The 24,672-nt window shown below is 52.1% G+C and overlaps 1 protein-coding gene across 3 annotated transcripts; it reads right to left on the bottom strand.

The window, feature by feature from the left end:
- Nucleotides 1-1,720: 1,720 nt before the first annotated feature.
- On the bottom strand, nucleotides 1,721-23,646 carry ZFTA (zinc finger translocation associated). 3 transcript variants are annotated; one of them, XM_077323663.1, is made up of 5 exons: nucleotides 23,220-23,646; nucleotides 20,560-21,048; nucleotides 19,100-19,492; nucleotides 13,704-14,129; nucleotides 1,721-9,426 (listed from the first exon to the last, which is right to left on the bottom strand). In XM_077323663.1, exons 1-5 carry the CDS (start codon nucleotides 23,263-23,265, stop codon nucleotides 8,897-8,899), a joined length of 1,884 nt encoding a protein of 627 aa, XP_077179778.1. In that variant the 5' UTR covers nucleotides 23,266-23,646; the 3' UTR covers nucleotides 1,721-8,896. The 3 variants fall into 3 exon arrangements, with proteins under 3 accessions (XP_077179778.1, XP_077179787.1, XP_077179797.1); XM_077323672.1 differs by having other exon boundaries at nucleotides 20,560-21,070; XM_077323682.1 differs by lacking the exon at nucleotides 23,220-23,646 and adding an exon at nucleotides 22,176-22,250.
- Between the last annotated feature and the right edge of the window lie 1,026 nt (nucleotides 23,647-24,672).

Genomic DNA, 24,672 nt, shown 5'->3' on the forward strand with positions numbered 1-24,672 from the left:
ACCGTATTCTGCACGATCACGCCACTTCTGGGGCTCCTCAAAGCCTGAAGAATGTTTCAGGGGTTTCTCAGTGGTAAAAATGTTGAGAAAGGTTGTTTCAAACTGAAGTGTGGGTCCCGCAGCTGGTCACAGGACTCCTGATGGGAGGCAGAGTCAAAAGAGCACGGCTACCTAGCCAAGCTCCAGGAACAGCAAAGCTCTGTTCAGCTGATCAGAGTTGGCTTGCCTTGGGAAGGAGAGCCTAGAATCGGGGTGCCCAAACTCTTCCAGCTCGCGGGCCCATTTGGGATTTTGACACAGCAACAAAATGGCTCCCGCAGGAGGCAGATCCAGCCACAAAATGGCTGCTCTGGCTATCCTTTAGGTGCCCCGTCAAGAACCTTGTGTTGGGATGGCAGCTGATACCAGGGCAATGTGTTTAAAAAATCTGTAGTCAGTCAGGAGCCCCTGCTTGGCAAAAGTTCTAGGTGGCCTTGTCTGCTTTCTAGACCAGCCTTTTGGCCATGGAAGAGCCCCTGAAATAATTTTTCAGCAAGGAGGCCCAAAAGTGATGTCAACTGGCCACATCTCCCTGCCACACCCCTGGAAATGACATGTCAGTAGAAGTGACATCACCACCCGTGTTAATGGGCAGGCTAGAGGACTGTGGAGGAGTGATAGGAGGTGGTTTGAGCTAGGAGAAAGCTTGTAGGCTCTGTTTCCCCCTCCCAGGCACAGAAACCACGAGAACAATGGAAGTGGCCATATTCCTAGCTTGCGGTCGAGGAGGAAAAGGACCTCCAGGGCTACCACAGACACACACACCCCAGACACCTGGTTGGGAATTCCTGTTCTAGACACACTGGTGCCATGGACGGGCTCACACAGAAGCCAACCAGTAGGTCCAACAAAAAGGCACAAAGGCTTTCATAAAAACACAAGAGCCCTGCATGATCAGTCCAGGGGTCCATCTAGCCCGAACTTCCCACCCCAACAGTGGCCAACTAGTTCTTCTGGTGGGCCAACAAGAGGGCAGAGGCCGAGGCCTTCCCTTCATAAGAACGTCAGGAGAGCCCTGCTGGGTCAGACCAGGGAGGATCCCTCCAGTCCAGCCTCCTGCCTCACACAGGGGCCAGCCAGTTCATCTAGAATAGTAATCCCCAACCTGTGGGCCGCGGACCACATGTGGTCCTTTGACTAATTGGAGGTGGGCCCCGAAGAACGCCTTCTCCCCCCCCCCCGGCCCTTTACTTCATCCCCCCCGGCCCTTTACAACACACTTCATTGTTGTGGCGTGTCTGTATCTTATTTTGAAGGGATGTTTAAACATTACCATAGCGATCGGAGAGCGTTAGGGCAGTGGTTGAGAGTAGAGGAGTAAACTACCCCACACAGACACACCAGGCCTCAGTAAAAGGCGTTGAGTGGCCCCCGGTGATAAAAAGGTTGGGGACCACTGCTCTAGAAGGCCAACGCCAGGGCCTTCCCCTGATGATGTCTCCTGGCTCCAGGATTCAGAACTTGACTGCTTCTGACCAGAGAGGTTCTCTTCAGTCATCGTGGGCAGTAGCCTCAGCTAGACCTCCGTGAATCTTTTAAAGCTTGTGGCCATCGCTATACCCTCTGGCAGCCAATTCCTCTTCCGAGCTTCAACACCTCACGGCTGCCAGAGGTTTGTTCCTAGAAAGTCAGCCCACGAAGCATTTAGAGGTTTTCACAAAGACAACCGGAACTCCCGAAGTTGCATTTTAAAATACTCATTTTAAAGGATTTATTTTTGACATAACTTGTTTTACAAAACTTAGTGCTTATATATATATAATATTTATTTTAAAAAAACACGCTGCATATTGATGCAAAACACTTCACGAGAGACACAGACGAGGTTTCCGACATAGTCACAAGGTCATAAAGGGCCAGGGGAGAGGGGATTGATCCTATACTTCTGTGTTTAAATGCTTTATAAGAGGAGCCGGAGATGGGAAAGGTTCGGGGGTCAAGGCAAGTGCTAAATGGGGTTGATCAGGAAGGGGAAAAGTCCCATCAATGGAAATAACAGATGTCCAGCGAGGTTCTATGAACAGCATTGTAAGTGCAACTTTTCTAGGCATTCTTGCTGCCGCAGGACGAGGCTCGTAACAAGGCCTTTCTCTTCTAACTGAAGGGGAAAGCAGCAAGGTACTAGTCCTCATTGATCTCCAATTATTTTTTTCTTTCCAGATGAAGGACTCTTGTGGGAAAACATCTTAAGGACTAACGCAGATCTGTTTCCTCTATAACAGGGGCTACCATCTCTGGATGTCCATGGACTACAATTCCCATGAGCCCCTGCCAACACTTGCACGGGCTCATGGGAATTGTAGTCCGTGGACATCTAGAGCAGTTGTCCCCAAACTTTTTATCACCGGGGACCGGTCGACGCTTGACAATTTTACTGAGGCCCAGGGGGCGGGTAGTCTTTTGCCAAGGGATGTCGCCGCTGCCTGAGCTTGCTTTCCCACCGGCGCCCTTGACTTCCCGCCGTCCACTAGGGGGTGCTGCTAGCAGCAGCTGCACAGTGCCACACTAAGGGGGAGCCCCAGCTATGGTGACCACTGGAGAGCACCAAAGGTGAGCCGGCGGCAGAGTAGCAGGGCAGCCCCCGAGGCAGCATGCAGGGAGGAGGATCAGGAGCTGGGGCCCGGTACTGAATGATCCAAGAACCGGTACCAGTCCCCGGACCGGGGGTTGGGGACCACTGATCTAGAGTGCCACAGTTCAGCCACCCCTGCTCTTAAGGTGCTGCTGAGCTGAAGCCAGGACATGGATGGCCTAAGCTACCACAATCATGTCAGATCTCAGAAGCTACCCGGGGTTGGCTCTGATCAGTACTTGTACGGGAGCCTACCAAGAGTCAAGGGTTCCCCGAGGGTGACTTCATAGACTCATAGATTAATAAGAGTTGGAAGGGACCTCCTGGGTCATCTAGTCCAACCCCCTGCACTATGCAGGACACTATTGCTCATCCACTGTAACCTGCCACCCCCTTGAACCTTCACAGAATCAGCCTCTCCGCTTTGCAAAGGCGGGCAACGGTGACCCACCTCCGTTTGCTTCTTGCCTTGGAAAACCCCACCAAGGTCACCTTCAGCTGGCTGCGTCTTGACAGGACCAGGACCTACCTTGTGGATGCACAAAAGCAAGATGATTCAAAGGGACAGGAAATGCAGGAGCAATAGGGGGAGATGGAAATGCAAACATAACCCAGAAAAATGCAGATTCCCTTTGCAACAGCAGTCACTAGTAACCGTTTCTCCGGCTTGGCTCAAGTGGTTAACATCTGCGATGTATGAGGAATCCCAGGCCCTCGCTAACCGGTAAGAACCTGTTGATGCAATGTCAGAAATGACCGCTGCTGTTAAGTGGCCTATTTCCATTTTTCAGCATTGTGTCTCAGTATTGTGTACTTTCATATTTAGTGGACTTTTGCCATTCACCCACCCATAACTGCATTATAAATACATCATCTGGCTGGTGAGGACCCCCTCCCCAAGGTGAATCATACAATCACAAAGTTGGAAGGGCTCCTACAGGCCATCTAGTCCGACCCTCTGCACATTACAGGATCGATCTAAAGCAGGGGTAGTCAATTTGTGGTCCTCCAGATGTCCATGGACTACAATTCCCATGAGCCCCTGCCAGCAAATGCTGGCAGGGGCTCAAGTCTCCTCAAATGCTGGCAGGGGCTCATGGGAATTGTAGTCCATGGACATCTGGAGGACCACAGGTTGACTACCCCTGATCTAAAGCATCCATGAGGGTTTCAGGTCGGTAATCGGGCACAGGGGGCTGTTGTCCAGCAAAGGATAAAACAGAATAAAAACTGGTTTGTTTTTCAAGTGCTAAAACAGTCCAAATAGATGTCCCTTCTGCACACTCCCTTCCGCAGCGAGTGGAAACTAGTAACAAGAACAAGCAGCCAGGGGTTTCTGGCCCTTGCCAGTTTGCTTCTGAACGAGCTGGCTCCCCAATCCTTTATTCTTAAAAAAATAGGTTTTCTATTCTGTGAAAATCCAACCCAGTTATAAAATATAGAGCAGTCCGGTCCCACCCTCCACATCTGGGGACGGCAGGTGCTTGTTCCAGCCAGGGAAATGTAGAATGTCCGACCATTGTCTCTCTTTCCCCAGGAGGGCCGAAGCTGAAGGCAAGACCCTAATCAGCATATTGGGACAGTTAATACGGAGAGGGCCAAACTAAGGCTCCCCAGGTGTCCAGGGGCCTCTCCCCAGATGGTGGGATCATGCTAACTGTAGTCCATGGACATCGGGGGAGCTACAGTTTGGCCACGCCTGGTTTATACCACCAGCTGTAGGTTGTGGAATGGTGTGGTCTAACCTGATCAGGTCACAGAACATAAGATGGGTTGATATTTAGATAAGGGGCTCCCATAAGAAAAGCCCTGCTGGGTCAGACCAGGGAGGGTCCCTCCAGTCCAGCCTCCTGCCTCACCCAGGGGTCAGCCAGTCCCTCTGCAGGGCCAGCAACAGGGCAGGGAGGCCGAGGCCTTCCCCTCATAAGGACACAGGAGAGCCCTGCTGGGTCAGACCAGGGAGGGTCCCTCCACTCCAGCCTCCTGCCTCACACAGGGGCCAGCCAGTCCCTCTGGAGGGCTAGCAACAGGGCAGGGAGGCCGAGGCCTTCCCCTCATAAGGACACAGGAGAGCCCTGCTGGGTCAGACCAGGGAGGGCCATCCAGTCCAGCCTCCTGCCTCACACAGGGGCCAGCCAGTCCCTCTGCAGGGCCAGCAACAGGGCAGGGAGGCCGAGGCCTTCCCCTCATAAGGACACAGGAGAGCCCTGCTGGGTCAGACCAGGGAGGGCCATCCAGTCCTGCCTCCAGCCTCACACAGGGGCCAGCCAGTCCCTCTGCAGGGCCAGCAACAGGGCAGGGAGGCCGAGGCCTTCCCCTCATAAGGACACAGGAGAGCCCTGCTGGGTCAGACCAGGGAGGGTCCCTCCAGTCCAGCCTCCTGCCTCACACAGGGGCCAGCCAGTCCCTCTGCAGGGCCAGCAACAGGGCAGGGAGGCCGAGGCCTTCCCCTCATAAGGACACAGGAGGGCCCTGCTGGGTCAGACCAGGGAGGGTCCCTCCAGTCCAGCCTCCTGCCTCACACAGGGGCCAGCCAGTCCCTCTGCAGGGCCAGCAACAGGGCAGGGAGGCCGAGGCCTTCCCCTCATGAGGACACAGGAGAGCCCTGCTGGGTCAGACCAGGGAGGGTCCCTCCAGTCCAGCCTCCTGCGTCACCCAGGGGCCAGCCAGTCCCTCTGCAGGGACAGCAACAGGGCAGGGAGGCCGAGGCCTTCCCCTCATGAGGACACAGGAGAGCCCTGCTGGGTCAGACCAGGGAGGGTCCCTCCAGTCCAGCCTCCTGCCTCACACAGGGGCCAGCCAGTCCCTCTGCAGGGCCAGCAACAGGGCAGGGAGGCCGAGGCCTTCCCCTCATGAGGACACAGGAGAGCCCTGCTGGGTCAGACCAGGGAGGGTCCCTCCAGTCCAGCCTCCTGCCTCACCCAGGGGCCAGCCAGTCCCTCTGCAGGGCCAGCAACAGGGCGGAGAGGCCAAGGCCTTCCCCTGGTGTTGCCTCCTGGCATTTGGTGTTCAGAGGCTGACTGCTTCTGAACATGGAGGTTCCACTTTAGCCACCATAGCCAGTGGTTGGTGATAGACTTACCAAGGAAAGCCCTACAGTGGAGGAAGCCAGTGGCACACTTGCCTTGAAATCTCCTTCTCTGTGTCTCACTTGCCTTGAAAGTTCCTTCCAGGGTTGCCATCCATTGGCTGTGACTTTGTCATGACATAACAACCGCCCTACCTGAGGTACAGCTTTCCCTGGACGGTGCCTATCAAAATCTGCCCTGCACGTCGAAATGTGTTCTGTCACAGAGACAGGCTTGGCCTCACCATTTCATGATCTGCTGCATTTCTGCATACAAGGGAACTCAGTTCACAGCAGTGCAATTGGAACAGGGAAGTCATCACAACCAGGACCAGGGAGAGGGACGGTCTTGCTCAGTGTTGGATCCCTTGGCCGTTCGTTCATCTAGGGTGGGCCTTCTCAACCAGGGTTTCACAAAACCCTGGTGTTTCCTAATGGCCCCAGAAGGGTTTCTCCAACTGGGTGGGAGGTAATTGATATTTTATATATGCTTTTGAAAAAAGTTAATGATCGGGTAATATGACCTTTCCCTTAACCTTCCCCTCCTCCAAAATGATGGGTCTGGAGGGGGTGGGTAAGAATGGGACCATGGCCAAACGAATCCTTGTCTTGTTCAGTCTTGGGTCCCTTGGCCGTTCGGTTCATCTAGGGCAGGCTTTCTCAACCAGGGTCCAGTGTGAGTGTCTGGATGATGTCACTTCTGGTGACATGTGATTTCTGGGGGCGTGGCAGAAAGGTGTGGTCTGCTGACATCACTTCCGGGGTTTCTCAAAGCCTGAAGAATGTTTCAGGGGTTTCGCAACAGCAAAAGGGTAGGAGAAGGCTGGTCCAGTGTCGGGCCTCCAGCTTCACCCAGGGGTGGGTCTTAAGTTACCAGCAACATTATCACAGACCCAAGCTACATACTGGGAGCAAAGGAGTGGCGGCTTCTAATCTGGCAAGCTGGGTTTGATTCCCCACTCCTCCACAGGCAAGTCAAAGTCCTGATATGGCTTTTCTCACAGAGCAGTCCTTTCAGAGCTCTCTCAGCCCCACCTACCTCACAGGGTGTCTGTTGTGGGGAGAGGAAAGGAAGACAACTGGAAGCCGCTTTGAGACTCCTTTGGGCAGTAAAAAGCCGGGTGTAAAAAATGACTCTTCTTCTTCCAAGTCTTTTTCCATCCATGCTCTTCAGGCTGACTCCATGAGCTGCTTGCCGGGACCTTGACAAACAGGCATTCGCACCCAGAGCGATAGAATGCAGGCTGTCCCAGCCTGAGAGAACTGGAAAGCTGGCACAGGATCCGGGAAGATAATGGGAAGAAAAGGAGAGCCTTCTAAAAGGGGAGGGGGGAAACTGTTGCAATTCTGCAGCTCACCAAAGGTCAGTACTTATATACCACTTTGTACAGCAGGAATCCTCAACCTTTCTGAGCCTGTGGGCACTTTTGGTTTTCCGACACAGGCCGCTGAGCACTATCACAAATGGCTGCTGCAACAGGAGACCTTTTCACAGGAAACCTGAGCAACCAATCAGAAGCCCTGGGGGAGGAGGAAGCTCCACCTAGCTCTGCCTACTTTCTAAAAGCGCTTGGAAGGTACCAGAAAGATGCTGGCAGATGCCATGATGCCCACAGGCACTGCGTTGGGGACCCCTGGCCTACAGCATCTAAGGCAGGGGCGACCAAACTGTGGCTCTCCAGATGTCCATGGACTACAATTCCCATGAGCCCCTGCTAGCTGGCCACCCCTGATCTAAAGGAGCAACGTTTGAGTCTAGTGACATTTAAGACCAACAAAGATTAATTCTGGGTATAAGCTTTCATGGGCATGCACAGGCATTTGGTTGAGATTGGGCATGATGAGCAACGGGGAATTCCAAACTTCCCTCCCACACAAACACACACTGGTTCTTGGGTATTAGACCTACAGAACGACCCTGCTGTGATCCATTCCACTCCAGACGACCAAATCAACTGTCTTGGAGGGGTGGAGGGATCTCTCCATCATACCGCCATCTTGTTTTATTGTGTTTTGCTGTATTCTATTGATATGTTTATTTTATTGGGGCAAGACATGGGGATTTTATCGTTGTGACATTTTACGTGCAATGTTTTACGTATATGCTGCAAACCCCCGCGAGCCAGTTCGCTGGGAGCGGCGGTCTAGAAACCAAATTATAAATAAATAAAAATCAAACTCTTGGTGTGCGTGCACAAGAAAAGCTCATGCCCAGAATTCAACTCTGCTGGTCATAAAATTGCCACTAGGCTCCAACGGTTGCTCCAGACCAGGGGTAGTCAAACTGCGGCCCTCCAGACGTCCATGGACTACAACTCCCATGAGCCCCTGCCAGCATTCGCTGGCAGAGGCTCCTGGGAATTGTAGTCCATGGACGTCTGGAGGGCCGCAGTTTGACTACCCCTGCTCCAGACGAACACAGAAACTGCATCCAGCATCCAAAGGAGTAAAAACTGCCACAAAAGCAGGCGATCTTCCTGCAAAGCAATTTGCAGCAATAAGGGGGACCTTGGGGGACTCACCCAGGAACACCCTACCCAGCCACTGTCATACCCTACTGCTGGATTTATCTAACCGGGTTGGATGAGCAGTGAGAGGCCTTTCACTTCACATGCCGGCTGTCCCTTTTCATGGGAGACGAAGGGGACTGAACCTGCCAACCGTTCCGCTGCCATCTCAAGCCCTTCCATTTTCGCTTGACTGGCAGCCCAATTCTGTCAGATCTCGGAAGCTACGCAGGGTCGGCCCTGGTCAGAACTCAGGCGGGAGGCCCCCAAGGAAAACCTGGGCTTCTACACCCAGGCAGGCAACAGCCTCTGCTCGTCTCTTGCCCAACAGGGTCGCTGTACGTCAGCGGAGACTCAAAGGCACTTCCCACCCCAATTCATGCGCCGCCGTCGCTCCATCCTAACCCCTCCCTTCCCCTCGGCCTCCAACTCCTGGAGCAAAAAAAGAAGAGCGGGGGGAGAGGGAGAAAGAAAAATCCCAGAACCCTGTAAATGTGTCGTAGTCCGAACAGAACATGCAAATTAAATCGCCATTTTGACAAACAAAATCGAACTCTTCCTGGCCTCGGCACCACCCCTTCCAGTTGCCCAGCTTTGGAAACGTCGGCTCCCCGGGGTCTGTAGAGTTCAGGGAGGAAGAGAAGCAGCCCCCTCCCCTCGTTCAGCAAAGCCCACCTCTGCTCCCGCCGCAGGGAAGCGCGAGTCTACCGGCTATGCCGTACACACAGGCCGATTGTAACCGAACGCCATCTTCGCCGCTCCTTGGATGGTGGGTTTGACATCCCGGGACTCCGAGTCAAAGCTGGCTACGGGTCTCAGGCCCAGCTGGCCCGGATGCAGCGCCTGGTCGCTTTCCGCGTAAGCTTCGAGGATCGTCTGTTTTTCCGAGGCCGTGTACTCCAGCGAGAAACGGTGGACCTGAAGGATGTGCCGTTTGATGGTGCTGACCTTCAGGGTCGCCAGCGTGCCCCCGCACACCATGCAGATCAGCCCGTGCCGCTGCTCATCGTAGTCCATCAAGTACTCCACCCGCCAGCGTGGCTGGTAATTCCGGCGCTGGCCGCGGCGGGACGGGGTGCCGGCCAGCAGGGAGACGGCTTCCGCGGGTTGCTGCGAGGGAGCCAGTCTCGCCCCTGCCGATTCCTCCTCTTCCTCCTCTTCCTCTTCGCCCACAGCCACGGCGCCATCTTCTTGGGACTCCTTGGGGGATGAGGGCGCCTGGAGGGCAGGCAGGAATTCCCCTGGAAAGGCAAAAAATAGGAACCCATAAGTTCTGTGAAGGTTCAAGGGGGTGGCAGGTGACAGTGGATGAGCAATAGGGTTCTGAGTGTCCTGCATTGCGCAGGGGGTTGGACTAGATGACCCAGGAGGTCCCTTCCCACTCTATGATTCTATGAGTCTATGAAGTCACCCTCGGGGAACCAGATGGGTGTACGGTCCCAACCGGCCCTTGCGGTGCTGAAGGGGAGGGACACGCCCACTTTGGCACTGCATTTTATGGTACAAAATCCCACACTGCAGGGTGAAATTTGAAGATTCTGCAGAATGTATTCAAGATGAGTCCTGGAAGAGGACTGTGGAGGTCAGTTTGCAAGGCATGGAAAGTCGAAGCAGGGATGCTTTCTCCATCGGTATTTCGTGACAGTCTTGGGGTTTCTTGTTGGCCTTAGAAAGGTTTCCCAAGTGAGTGGGAGTTAATTAATTTTGTATAACTTTATTTTCATAGCCTGCCCTTCCCGGTGGGTCATATATGGTCATGCTGACCCACCCCTCCCCAAATGACCAATGACGGGCCTGGAGGGGCCCCAGGTGGGCGTGTCCACAGCTCTGCTTCCCCACCATATTCTGCATGATTGCACCACTTCTGGGTTTTCTCGAAACCTGAAGAATGTTTCAGGGGGTTCTCAAAGGTAAAATTGTTGAGGATGGCTGCTTCAGATGCTTTTTCATGAGGGCTAGAAACTTTCGTCCTGTTATTTAAGAAAATAAAACAAAAATATTTTATGGCACTTTATCTGATCAAGAATGTTTTGCCTGCGCTGGCCAAGAATCATAAGGTCCTCAAAGATCACATTAATATTTTTTCGCAGCTTCTAACTAAAAATGTTTTTGTCCTGTGTCTGTCCGGACCTGAATTTGTATTGAATTTATTCTCTCTAGCTTTCCTCATGTAGTTCCATCTGTGCCATTCATCAACTCAGAAAGATTCTCTTGAAATCATTAGTTCAGCAGTGGAATAGGCTGCCTAAGGAGGTGGTGAGCTCCCCCTCACTGGCAGTCTTCAAGCAAAGGTTGGAGACACACTTTTCCTGGATGCTTTAGGATGCTTTGGGCTGATCCTGCGTTGAGCAGGGGGTTGGACTAGATGGTCTGTGTGGCCCCTTCCAACTCTATGATTCTATGAGATGACATTTAAAAATAGAAACATGCTTTTTTCCCTCTTGAACCAACTGGGCAAGAATATTCCCTAGGAGGAAGCAAACCTAAGGCTGACATCCACGCAGAGACACAACAGGAAACTCACAAAGGAAAGGTCTGCAGTGAATCATTCAACCACAGTGAGTGCTGGCCGCAGAGTTTACCCCCTTAGGAAAAGACCTAAGCTATCATTTATGCATGCCATCATACAGAGATGCAGCAGAGAGCGTCCTCCAAAGTTCCCACTCCCAGAAACTTCCTAATTTTTTAAACTAATGTATTCCTCAGTAAACAGTTTGGAAATTTCTGCTACACAATTGAAATCCACATATCCATCCCGTAATGCATGCATGCAGGAATTGCTTTCTGCATGAAAAAGAAAACCATGGAATCTGCATTCTGATTGAGTTTAATATTGGCGGTAACATTAAAAAGTATGATTCTGTTTCTACTCCTTATGATGGCGGAGAGAAGAATTATACCCAGTCCATCCTAGATTCCAATTCATAGGATCACAGAATGATAGAATCAGAGTTAGAAGGAACCTCCAGGGTCATCTAGACCAACCCCCTGCATAATGCAAGAACTCACAACTACCTGCCCACCCACAGTGACCCCAATTTCATGCCCCAGGGATCTCCCCCCCAAAAAAAAAATATTCCAGAAGCCAGCCTGGCCTGGAGGGAATTCCAGTGGCGATCAGTAATTACCTTGGTATGCAAGGAAGGGCCACAAGAGACAAACACTGGCCCATCCTGCCCACCCACTTCCAATTCACCTTAAGTTCACAAAATCAGCCTTTCCGTCAGATGGCTAACCAGCCTCTGCTTAAAAACTTCCAATGAAGGAGAACCCACCACCTCCCAAGGAAGCCTGTTCCACTGACAAATCGCTCTGTCAGGAACTTCTTCCAGATGTTTAGCTGAAAAATCTTTTGAATTAACTTCATTGGTTCAGGTCCGACCCTCTGGGGCAACAGAAAACACCCTCTAAGAGGGGTAGTCAACCTGTGGTCCTCCAGATGTTTATGGACTACAATTCCCATGAGCCCCTGCCAGCAAATGCTGGCAGGGGCTCGTGGGAATTGTAGTCCATGAACATCTGGAGGACCACAGGTTGACTACCCCTGCTAAGTGACAGCCCTTCAAGTATTTGAAGATGATTATCATATCACCACTCAGTCACCTTCTCTGCAGGCTAAACAGAGGGAGCTAAAAAGGTCCCCCAACCTTTCCTGATACAATGGTCTCTAAACCATTTCTCTACATTTTTCTTCAGTTGTGGTGCCCAAAACTGAACACCGGACTCCAAGTGAGGCCTAACCAGAGTGGAGTAAAGTGGTAATATCACTTTGCATGAACTGGATACTATACTTCTTTTAATACAGCCCCAAATCCCATTTGCCTTTTTAGCCACCGAGTCACACTGCTCACTCATGTTCAGTGTCTGGTCTACTAGGACCCCCAGATCCTTTTCACATAAACTACTGCCAATACAAATCTCACCCATCCTATAGAAATATATAAGATTTTTCCTACTTAAATTAAGAACTTTACATGGGGCAGGATGGCCAGATCCAATTTGGGAAACTCCTGGAGATTCAGGGATAGATCCTGGGGAGGACGGGGACCTCAGTGGGTGACGATTCCACCGAGTCCACCCTCCAAAGCATCCGGATTCTCCAGGGGAACTGATCCCTGTAGCTGAACTGTAATTCCAGGGGGTGAGAGTTTGAAGGGAGTATCAGCTCAGAGATGAGAGATAATTGGAATCCTGAGGAATAACTGGAATCCTGATGACATTTTATGATTTGAAAGCAGCGCTGCTGGATACTAGAATCATAGAATCATAGAGTCATAGAATCATAGAATCATAGAGTTGGAAGGGGCCATACAGGCCATCTAGTCCCACCCCCTGCTCAACGCAGGATCATAGAATCATAGAATCATAGAGTTGGAAGGGGCCATACAGGCCATTAGTCCCACCCCCTGCTCAACGCAGGATCATAGAATCATAGAATCATAGAGTTGGAAGGGGCCATACAGGCCATTAGTCCCACCCCCTGCTCAACGCAGGATCATAGAATCATAGAATCATAGAGTTGGAAGGGGCCATACAGGCCATTAGTCCCACCCCCTGCTCAACGCAGGATCATAGAATCATAGAATCATAGAGTTGGAAGGGGCCATACAGGCCATTAGTCCCACCCCCTGCTCAACGCAGGATCATAGAATCATAGAATCATAGAGTTGGAAGGGGCCATACAGGCCATCTAGTCCCACCCCCTGCTCAACGCAGGATCATAGAATCATAGAATCATAGAGTTGGAAGGGGCCATACAGGCCATTAGTCCCACCCCCTGCTCAACGCAGGATCATAGAATCATAGAATCATAGAGTTGGAAGGGGCCATACAGGCCATTAGTCCCACCCCCTGCTCAACGCAGGATCATAGAATCATAGAATCATAGAATTGGAAGGGGCCATACAGGCCATTAGTCCCACCCCCTGCTCAACGCAGGATCATAGAATCATAGAATCATAGAATCATAGAGTTGGAAGGGGCCATACAGGCCATCTAGTCCAACCCTCTGCTCAACGCAGGATCAGCCCAAAGCTGATCCTCTTTAATACTCGATAGGCCAGTCATAAGGGAGTTCTCGAGAAGCAAGTTAAAATGAGGAAGGCCTTTTCGAAGCTCTTATTACCGCAAAACAAAACTCGGAACATTCATTCTACATTTGCCTCTCACGGTCTCCATGCTCCGCTACCCGTACCGTGTGGACAATGTATTTTTGTGATTTCCACCTAGAGCAGCGGTTCTCAACCTTCCCACCGCCGCAACCCCCCGCCTTCCATGATCGCCAGTGCGCCGGAGTGCGCAATCCTATGACCCCCTTTGTGTCGCCAATGCCGCAGGTAAATGGTTCACAACCTTCTCCCCCTTTGGTTCTCCGAGGCCGCCTGAAAGGGTCGATCTACCCCCCTGGGGGTCGCGACCCCCAGGTTGAGAACAGCCGACCTAAAGGCTGGCAGCCCTAAAGGCTGACCCTCCCCCGTCTCCCCACAGCGCCCCCCCCTCCCCGACCGCACTCCCTCACCCTTGTCCGTCTCAGGATCCGTTTCCGGCAGGGAGTCCTCGGCCTCTGCCAGACGGGAGACCTTGCGGTTCCACTCCCTCACGATGAGGGCCTTGACCGGGTGGCTGAGCTGCGTGGAGTCCGGGTGCTTCTGCTGGATGTGGCGCTTGATGGTGCTCATCTTGAGGGTGGCCAGGGCACTGCCGCACACCATGCACACCAGCCCGTGGCGCAGGCCGTTGTAGTCCATCAAGTACTCCACTCGCCAGTGCTCCTGGAAGTAACGGCGGTGGTCCCTGCCGCGGGGAGGGGCGGACAGGCCGCACCCTCCCGAGTCCCAGGGACTGGCCTCTTCGGACCCCTCCTCGCCGGCGGGAGGGTCAGGTGACAGCGCTGGGTCCGCCTCCTTCATGCTCAGATCCTGGGGGCCTGCTTCAGCGTCTGCCTCTGGATGGGGGAGGAGGGGCAGACAAGATGGATGTTAAGTCCTAGAACAGCTGCTCTGAGCTCCTACAGGGCTCAAAATTACACGGGTGAGAAAGAGATCGGTGGCTGTAAAGGAAACCCACCGAGCTAGGGGTGCCCACCCTCCAGATGGCATCTGGAAATCTCTCAGAGTTACAACTAGGGGTGTACACTTCAGCTCGGTTCGGCCACCTTCGCGGTCACCAAAGCCCTGAAGCGGTGCATAGGAGGCCAGCGGCCTTGGGCTTCGGTGATCGCCAAGGCAGCCAAACCAAGCCAAAGTGCACACCCTTAGTTACAATTGATCTCCAGACAACCAAAATCAATTCCTTGAGGGGAAATGGCTGCCTTGGGGGTGGGGCGGGAAGTCTATCGCCTTGTACCCTTGTTGGACCTTCCTCTTCCCCAACTCCTCCTTCCCCAGGCTTCACCCCAAAATTTCCCGGTATTTCCTCACCCAGAGTAGGCAACCCTAACAAAAGACCCCCCGATTGGAAAATATCTGCCCCAAGAAACCAAATAAAACAGACCTAAAGACAATTAACAGTTCCTATTCACCAAGGACTGTCCCTGTTTTCTGACCCTTGTTTTCTAAGATCCCCCTTTTGGCAGGAGGGGTCTTCCCATTTTGAGAGTTGCTCGTAGTGGCAACTTTCAAAGTTTCTACCCCCTCTCCCTGGGTCTCTAGAAGTTCAGTCTCTGAACAGGGAAGAGATGGATCTTCCCCCTAGCACATAGCCATATACATGGCCGCCATGTGACACAGTTCCTTTTGAACTGCAGCTAAAACTTTATAGACCAATAGCACACCCCACCCATAAAGCCAGTCAACTGAGAGGGTGCAGAGGAGAGCAACAAGGACGATCCGGGGCCTGAGGACCAAGCTCTATGAGAAAAGGCTGAGGGACTTGGGAATGTTCAGCTTGGAGGAGAGGAGGAGGAGAGGGGACAGGATGGCTTTCTTTAATTATTTGAAAGGCTGTCCCTTGGAGGAGGCTAGGAAAGATTCCTGTTGGCAGCAGAGGAGAGGACCCATAGTCATGGGTTTAAACTACGTACAGAACAGCACCAGCTAGATATCAGGGAGGAAATTCTTCAAAGTCGGAGTAGTTCAGCAGTGGTTTTGGCTGCTCAAGGAGGGGGGGAGCTCCCCTTCACTGGCGGTCTTCAAGCAATGACTAGACAGATACTTATCCTGGATGCTTTAGGCTGATCCTGCGTTGAATGGGGGGTGGGACTAGATAGCCTGTAGAGTCCCTTCCAACTCTATGACTCTATGATCACCCATTTGGCTCTTAACTCTGCAGATCATAAAGCATCCTAGAACAAATAAATATATCGAGCGAGGAAGAGTGATTTGCAGTGTGCAATGGGAGATATGGATAGGAAGAAAATGTGCTCAAAGAGCGATCCTGATTAGAGTCACCAGTTATCCTCATTATAGAGGCATGTCCTCTTTATTCTGTGGTATCTGTCTTTTCTTCAAAAAAATGCTTCCGTGTGCCAATAGAGTTCAGCAAGAGACCAGGCTTCTCTTCCCTTCTGAAGAAAGGAATTCTATTTCCAGAAAACAGCTTCATCCAGTAGCTGTTCAAGCCTCTTTTGGAAGGTCTCAGTGGTCTGAACACACTTTTAAGTTGTCTTTGTAAAGACTTTTGTGGCAGAATAAATCACATTATAATCAACATTCTGTGCCTCTCACGGGGTTTTCTCAAGCTCCCCCTGTAGGCTGGCAACCCTAGAGTGTTCCTTTCAAAGTCCTGTTTTAATCCATGGCATCTTTTCTTAACTTGTGGTGAGTAAGGGTAAGAAACCGTCTGGATTTTGTTTTTCTTGTAGGTGATAGTAAGATTCATTTTTATACTAGAAGCAAAGCCCGTTGCACCCAGGGAAACAACAGGCGCTAAGATACACAACTGCACTGTGTCCTATTACTGTTAGGTGGATTGAGTACTGATTGACAGATCGCACCCAAAGGGTGCTCGTAAATGGTGTAAATAGTTCAGCATCTTCTTGGAGAGGAGTGATGAGTGTAGTGCCTCAGGGAACATATTTATAAATTATTTGGATGAAGGAATAGAGGAGGTACTTATTAAATTTGCAGATGACACTAAACTGGGAGGGGTAGTAAACATACCAAAAGACAGAATCAGAATACAGGATGATCTTGACAGGCTGGAAAACTGGGCTAAATTTAATTTCAATAGTGATAAAAGTAAAGTTCTGCATTTAGGTAGGAAAATCATATGCATCACTATAGGATGAGACTTGTCTTGGCAGTAAAGGTAAAGGTATCCCCTCTGCAAGCACTGGGCCATGTCTGACCCTTGGGGAGTTTTCATGGCAGACTCAATATGGGGTGGTTTGCCAGTGCCTTCCCCAGTCATTACCGTTTACCCCTCAGCAAGCTGGGTACTCATTTTACCGACCTCGGAAGGATGGAAGGCTGAGTCAACCTTGAGCTGGCTGCTGGGATCAAACTCCCAACCTCATGGACAGACAGCTTCAGACAGCATTTCTGCTGCCTTACCACTCTGCGCCACAAGAGGCTCTTACGTCTTGGCAGTAGTATGTGTCAAAAAGTTCTGGAGGTCTTAGTAGACCGGACGCTGAACATGAGTCAGCAGTGTGACTCGGTGGCTAAAAAGGCAAACGGGATTTGGAGCTGTATTAAAAGAAGTATACTGTTCAGATCACGTGAGGTAATGCTACCGCTTTACTCTGCTCTGGTAAGACCTCACTTGGAATACAGTGTTCAGTTTTGGGCACCACAACTGAACAAAGATGTAGAGAAACTGGAGCATGTCTACAGGAGGGTTACAAACATGGTGAGGGGTTTGGAGACAGTTATATGAGGAAAAGTTGAGGGAGCTTGGTCTGTTAGCCTGGGGAGGAGACGGCTAAGTGGTGATATGAAACCATCTTCAAATATTTGAAGGGCTGTCATATGGTGAAGAGTTGTTTAGTGTCGCCTCAGAGGGTCAGACCAGAACCAGGGGGTTGAAATTAACTCAAAAGAATTTTCGGCTAAACATCCAGGAGTTCCTGAGAGCTGTTCCACGGTAGAACAGGCTTCCTCAGGAGGTGGTGGGTTCTCCTTCTTTGGAAGTTTTTAAAGCAGAGGCTAGATAGCCATCTGGCAGAAATGCTGATTTTATGAACTTAGGCAGATGGTGAGTGGGTGGGCAGGACCGGATGAGCCAGTGTTTGACTCTTGTGGCCCTCCCTTGCATACCCAGGGAATTGCTGTTCAACATTGTGGGATAGTAAGTGAATTTCCACCAGGCCAGGCTGGATTCTGGAGATTTTTGTTGAGGGGATCACTTGGGCATGAAATGGGGATCATTGTGGTTGGGCAGGTAGTTGTCAGTTCTTGTACTGTTCAGGGGGTTGGACTTGATGACTCTGGAGGTCCCAACTCTATGATTCTATGGAGAAAACGGCTATTTGGAACAGAGAAGGAGGCTGTGTGGCACTCCCCTCTACAGAGAGACAGAGACAGAGAGAGAGACAAAACATCTCTCCCATCTCAATTTGCTCTGAGAAGCCATTGGCTAGAAGGTCCAAATTTAAAGGAAAATAATCCCATAACAGTCAATGAGGAAGTCAATACACCATCCTCCTGCAACAGCTTCTTCTGTCTGCGCTGTAACTAAATTTAAGGCAATGGCAATTTGTACAGCTTGTTGTAATTGTTAAGAACAGCAGAGAGCTGGATTTGATTCCCTGATCCTCCACATGCTGGGTGACCTTGGGCTAGTCGCAGACCTGTTAGAAAATGTTCCCACAGAGCTGCTTCTCTCAGAGCTTTCAGCCTCGCCTACCTTACAGGGTGTCTCCTGTATTGAGAAGAAGGGAAGGCAATTATAAGCCACTCTGAGATGCCTTTGGGTAGTGAAAAGCAGGGTATAAAACCCAAGTCTTCTTTTGCTGGGAAGGTGCTACTGGTAAACAGTGTCTCACCCCTCCACATGTCCCCATGGTACTTCTGTGCCCCATCTACATTTCCCCATCTTCCACGCCATCGGTCTTAAATGTGCTTGGAAAGACTGCAGCAAGACCAAAGTGGTAACCATATGGAAAGAGAAAGTCTACATCCTCCCATTCCTACCCACATCAGCATTATTTTTCCTTGCTGCAATTGCCTGTGACGGCTACTTCCAATGGATTCCTCCCTTCTCAGGTAACAAATTGCAAACCTCACATGACTTACTCATGGGTAAACATTCCCAGGGCAGAGGCTTTTTGTGGCCGCCCTGGGTTCCAGAGGGCCAGCAGGGGGGTATTTCTGGGTCTCCCATAACCCCACTCCCTCCAGAAGGTGCATAGAGGCTGCGCTAGGAGGTGGCTCACTGCACCCTCCCCTGTCTTCCAAGTTGAAAGAGGCCAGGAGGCCAGGGCAACTTAGTGGCAGTGGGGCATGCTCTGAGGCTCTTCTTCTACCCAGCAAACTTCTGAAATTGGTAGGAAGTCAGAGGCAAAGAGCTGACTCCTTATTAGCCCTTCTTGGCAGAGGGCTCCCTCCTGGTTGGGGTTAAACTACCAGGGCTGGCTATTTCTGGCTGAGGGCTATCTTCTATTGGGGGAATACTTCCATGGGGGCCAATCAGGTTGCAGATGAGTGGTCCTTATGCAACTTTTAAAACATAATGTTTAGTGATAGTGGATAGTCATAGGCCTTTACAAAATATGTTTTCCTTGTAATTGCTGCCAATTTATGTTTTTAGGGTGTTTTTTTAAAAGCGTGTTGTATTTATCATAGATTGGGAATTCCCCTCCCCCCTCCCCCAAGCTCTGTCAAACCCTTTTGGGGAGGAAAACAAACATTCTCCTGTGAGAAAATGGGTCTAACGCATTTCAACATGGCGTCTTCCATCCAACCCGGGATTGCAATATCAGTCAACCGGCCTGCCAGCTCCTCCCCTCCCCACCACGGCCCTCTCCCATCTCACCCCCGGCTGCCGCTTCTCCTTCCACGTCCTTGGCAACCAGTGCCGATGCGCGAGAGTTCCAGGCCTCAAGGATGGCGGCTTTCTCGGCGGGGCTGAAGCCAAGGGAACTGGGGTGCGCCTCCATCACATGCCGCTTGATGTCGTCCAAGTTGAGGCTGGGCAAGGAAGAGCCGCACATCATGCAGAAGAGACGGTTGCCCTGTGGGTCGTAGTCCATAAGGAACTCGGACTGGAACCAGCTCTGCAGGGACTCCTTCAGGTACCGCTCCAGGTTCTGGGCCTCCCCAACTGAAGAGCCTTTCAAGGCTAAGCCAGAGGACCGGCAGGCCCCACGAGATGACAGGGGGCCGGGACCACGCCGCTTCCTGCGCCCAAGGCCCAGCGGTAACTCTCCTGTAGGGAAAAGCAGGTAGAAAGAGCATGACCCCTAGGGGCATCAACCATCAACCAGGGCCTGGAGACCTCCTGGAATTAGAACTCATCTCCAGGTGACAAAGGTCAGTTCCCCTGGAGAAAAGGGAGGCTTTCAGGGGTGTATGGTATGGCACTGTGACCTAATGAGGACCCCGACCTCTCCACCCCCAAATTCTCCAAGAATTTCCAACCCAGAGGTGTCAACCCTTCTTCTCTTTGCAGGGATGATGGACGTCCCAAAGGTGTCTGTAGGAACCAGGATGCTTGGCTATAGGAATTCTTGGGATCCCCCGGAATTACAAATCTCCTGACTACATAGAACAGTTCCCCTGGAGAAAAAGGAGGCTTTGAAGAAGAGCTGGATTTTTATATCCTGCTTTTCACTACCCAAAGGAGTCCCAAAGCAGCTGACAAATCCCTTTCTCTTCCTCTCTCCACAACAGACACTCTGTAAAGTTGGTGGGGCTTAGAGATCTCTAAGAGGACTGTGAGGTCACCCAGCTGACCACTACACCACGCTGGTTTTGGAGGGTGGACTCTATGGCATTGTGCCCCACTAAATTCTCTGCCCTCCCCAGGCTCAACCCCCAAATTTTTGGGAGTTTCCCAATCTGAATCTGGCCACCCTACCTCCCCATCCCTTACCAAAGACAAAGGAGGACCTAATAACTCTAGAAATTCAGAAGGGCTTGTCCCTACTCTGCCATAAAGATAAAGGTAAAGGTATCCCCCCTGTGCAAGCACCGAGTCATGTCTGACCCTTGGGGTGACGCCCTCTAGCGTTTTCATGGCGGACTCAATACGGGGTGGTTTGCCAGTGCCTTCCCCAGTCATGACCGTTTACCCCCCAGCAAGCTGGGTACTCATTTTACCGACCTCGGAAGGATGGAAGGCTGAGTCAACCTTGAGCCGGCTGCTGGGATCGAACTCCCAGCCTCATGGGCAGAGCTTCAGACAGCATGTCTGCTGCCTTACCACTCTGCGCCACAAGAGGCTCTTACTCTTCCATACGCCCACTGAAAACCCAGCAAGCAAAAGCATCCTACCTTGGCACCCCTGCTGGGCGCCGGATCCCTCGGTGGGCTCCCTGGCTCCGTCAGTCTCCGCCTCCAGGCCCAGGTGGGCGTCCCAGCTGTTCATGATGCCCTCCTTCTCACGGGCACTCCAGGCCAGAGAGTAGGGATGTTTCTGCCGGATGTGTCTTTTGATGGTGCTCAGCTTGAGCGTGGCCAGGGAGCTGCCACACACCATGCAGATCATGCCATGGCGGGCAGCGTTGAAATCCATCAGGTACTCGGCCCGCCAGTGCTCGTGGTAGTAGCGTCGGTGGTCCCGGCCAGGGATACGGCTCTTCCCAGGCCTCGAGGCCCGCTCTTCGCAGTGGTCCGTGTACTTCCGGCCTCCAGAAAGCAGGAGAGTGGGGTCTTTGGGGGTCCCTCGCAGCAAGCCATTCCCGGCAGGGTGTAAGGGACGGCCCATGCTCCGCCCCGAGCCGTTCGCGGAATCAAATCCCTCTTCCGGGAACCGGAGCTCTTCTGGAAAGACACAAACCCTTGACTTGTAAGGGAGGGAAAAGACAGCAATATGATAACCATCTTCAAAATACTTGAAGGGTTGTCATAGAGAAGATGGAGCAGAGTTGTTTTCTGTTGCCCCGGGGGGGGGGGGGGCAGAACCAATGGGTTGAAATTAATTCCAAAGAATTTTCAGCTTAAACATCCGGAAGAAGTTCCTGACAGAGCAGTTCCCCAGCGGAACAGGCTTCCTCGGGAGGTGGTGGGTTCTCCTTCTGTGCAGTTTTTAAGCAGAGGCTAGATAGTCATCTAATAGAAATGCTGATTTTATGAACTTAGGCAGATGGTGAGTGGGTGGGCAGGAAGGGATGTGCCAGTGTTTGTCTCTTGTGGCCCTTCCTTGCATACCAAGGGAATTGCTAATTATCACTGTGGGATGGTAAGTGAATTCCCTCCAGGCCAGGCTGGATTCTGGAGATTTTTGGTTTGTGGGGGGGGGGATCATTGGGACATTAAATTGGGGTCACCGTGGGTGGGCAGGTAGTTATGAGTTCCTGCATTGCACTGCGGGTTGGACTAGATGACCCTCGAGGTCCTTTCCATCTCTATGATTAAAATAGACAATGAACTATATTTCTTAGTAGAGTGTTCCAAGCACCACCTGTACATGAACTTTTCCACTCTTTGAAAGCCCCCTGTAAGGTAGGTCAGTATTAATTATCCTATATTGCAGGAGAAAAGGCCAAGGCGGAAGAAGAATGACTTGCATAAGGCCACCTCATCATGATTTGAACCAGGGATTTCTGGACTTGGAGCAGAATCAATAGAGGACAAATCCAGGATAGCAGATGGAAAAGCACGGGTTCAAATCTCCATTTGAAGACCATCCAGTCAGTGAGTTTTATATATTTTATTTGGGCAATCTTTTGTCTCCCAACCTAACGTAGCTCAGGGCGGTTGTGAAAATAAAAGGAAAAGAGGGAGGTCCCTATAGGATTAAAATGTAAAGAAATTAATATAACATCAGTCTTCATGAAATCCATAAAAGCTCAACAGAACCTCCAAATGCAGAAGCACTCTAGCTTTGAATACCAGGTTACAAACAACACTATCTCCAAGTTAAAAATAGATGGTTGGGATTAAGCAACCTGATCTAAGAAAGCCATTCTGGACTTCTCCTTTCTAGGACAACCGGCCAAAATATTGTAACAAAAGATGCTAATTTTGCTGAATGGAGTACAAGGTCCCTTTAAAAAAACACAGCCCAGGTTAGAAAGTGAGGAGGATCACAGTCTTAAAGGGGCATGGGGGAAGAAAGGAGGGGGGTTCTTAAAGGGGCAGGGATAGAACTAGTAGGTCATTACCATCTGTTAGAGAAAAATCTTAGAGATATTGAAGAAGAGGGTTATTACTAATAGATTTGGATGAATGACCCAAAAGCTAAAATCTGACAGTAGAGCAGAGTGGGGGGTGGGGGTGGATGGGGGGGTAAGAAAGTAACCTCTCCAGGTATGTCAGACATCTATAACTTTAAATAAGCTGATAGTGGGGGGGGGCTGATCTTAGAGAGGCACAGAGAACAGATGGGGGGTTCTTAAAGGGATAAGTGCACTATATTCGAGCCGCCAGCTTCAAAGGGCTCAGAGGTGCCTAAGGATAGGGACCCTCCAAACCACATCTGGCTAGAGAGAAGGAGCAGGAAAGGTGTGCGTGTCTCTCCCCACCCCCCTCATCCTTTACCAGGAGTGCACAACACGCTCCCCCTCCCGCCTGCCCTACATAAGGCGCAGCTGGATCCATTTTGCTGATGACCCTGAGAGGGGGGGGGGAGGAGGAGAAGGTGGGTGGTTCCCACCCCCACCCCCTTTTTTGAATGGGATGTCCTCTGCTGGGCTCCGGGGGACAGGAAGATGGCAAGAGGAGACACGGGGAGAGGGGGGGGAGATCTTAAAGGGCCCCCGCCTCTTCCTCTTCCTCTCCTCCCTCCCCCCTTCCCCAGATGTGCAAGCTTCCACCCCACCCCCATCCTTTCGGGTGCCCACCTAAGGCCGGCAGGTGGCGTAGAGAGAGGGAGGGAAGGAAGGAGAGAGGGAGAGGGAGAGGGAGAGGGGGGGAGGTGGGTGGGGAGAGGAGGAGGAGGGGGGAGAGGGAGAGAGAGAGGGAGATTGGCAGGCCCTGCCTTTTGTTCTCACCTGGATCGCGGGGCTCGCGCTTGATGGCGAAGGCGGGGGGCTCCATGCCCGGCTGCGATGGCTGCAGGCATCCGTCCCTCGCCCCCAGCCGCGCCAAGAGGCCTCGGCGCGCTCGCCTCGGCGGCGGCTGACCCAAAGCCAGCGCTCCGGAGCGGCTCTCGAGCGGCGGCGGCGGCGGCACGGGGGAGGAGGGGGGCTGATTCACTGGGCTGCTCTGAGATGCGGGGGGGAAACGAGAAGAGGGGGGGGGGGTTGTGGTTATAATTGGGGGGTTTTCTGGCCGGGGGTTTCCCGCGCGGCGTGCCAAAGGGGCCCTCGGCGGAACGAGGAGCCAGCAGGCTCCGGCTGGGCAGGGTGGGGATGCCTTTTTCCCCCCCGGGGCCCCTTGGGCTCCTTTAAGGGCTCCTGGGTAAATTTAAAGGGGCCGCAGTCTATTTCTGCCGGAGAGGGGGGGAAGCGGAGAGGGAGAAGGGAAGGGGGGGGGGAGCGCTGCTTTGACACCCCACCCGCCCGAAAAGGCGTGATCCGCAGGCAGCCCTCCCCCGGCTCCCGACTCCCTGGAGCGCAAATCCATCCGGAGATCCCCTTCCCCCAATATTTTCATTCCCCCCCACCCACCACCCTCTGGATCTGAGAGTCTGTGGGTGGGGGGGTGGCCCCTGCAGCTGCCAAGCACCACCACCACTCTCCCCTCCCCCCCGCCCGCCCCCACCCACCCACCCACCCACCCACCCGTGCCATTCAATCCGACTGGATCACCCCCCACCAGGGCTTTCAAAACCACTGGCTGCAAACCTCTCCGAAGGAGGCGAGATTCGTGTCCAGGGGCGCCTGGGAGACCGAGGAGAAGCTCTGCAGGGGGTTTTGCCTCCCCGAAGCTTCAGCCCGGGTGATCCAACCTGACACGGGGTTGGACTAGATGGCCTGCAGGGTCCCTTCCAGCTCTGGGATTCTTGCTGCTCCTGTGCAAACTACATACTAGGGAATTGATTTTTGCTCTCTGTCATGTAAGGAGCTCATAGTCTGAGGAAGAGTGCTTGCACCCTGAGTAAATCTTGGTTGGTCTTAAAGGTGCCACTGGACTCTTGATTTTATTGTGCTGCTTCAGACCAACACGGCTTACCCATTTGCACCAATTAATACATACTAGGGAGTAACGCTTAGCTTAGAGGTGGGGGAGAGGCAGGTGAGGGCCTGGGCCGGGGGGTGTGCATGCCTGCCTGCCTGCATTTTTCATTCATAGAATCACAGAGTTGGAAGGGGCCTCCAGGGTCATCTAGTCCAACCCCCTGCGCAATGCAGGAATTCATAACTACCTGCCCCCCCCCCTACAGTAACCCCAAATTCATGCCCAAGTGATCCCTTACCATCAAAAATCTCCAGAATCCAGCCTGGCCTGGAGGAAATTCACCTACCATCCCACAGCGGTGATCAGCAATTCCCTGGATAGAAG

Source organism: Paroedura picta, chromosome 1 (genome assembly GCF_049243985.1).
Source record: "Paroedura picta isolate Pp20150507F chromosome 1, Ppicta_v3.0, whole genome shotgun sequence".
Lineage (NCBI taxonomy): Eukaryota > Metazoa > Chordata > Lepidosauria > Squamata > Gekkonidae > Paroedura > Paroedura picta.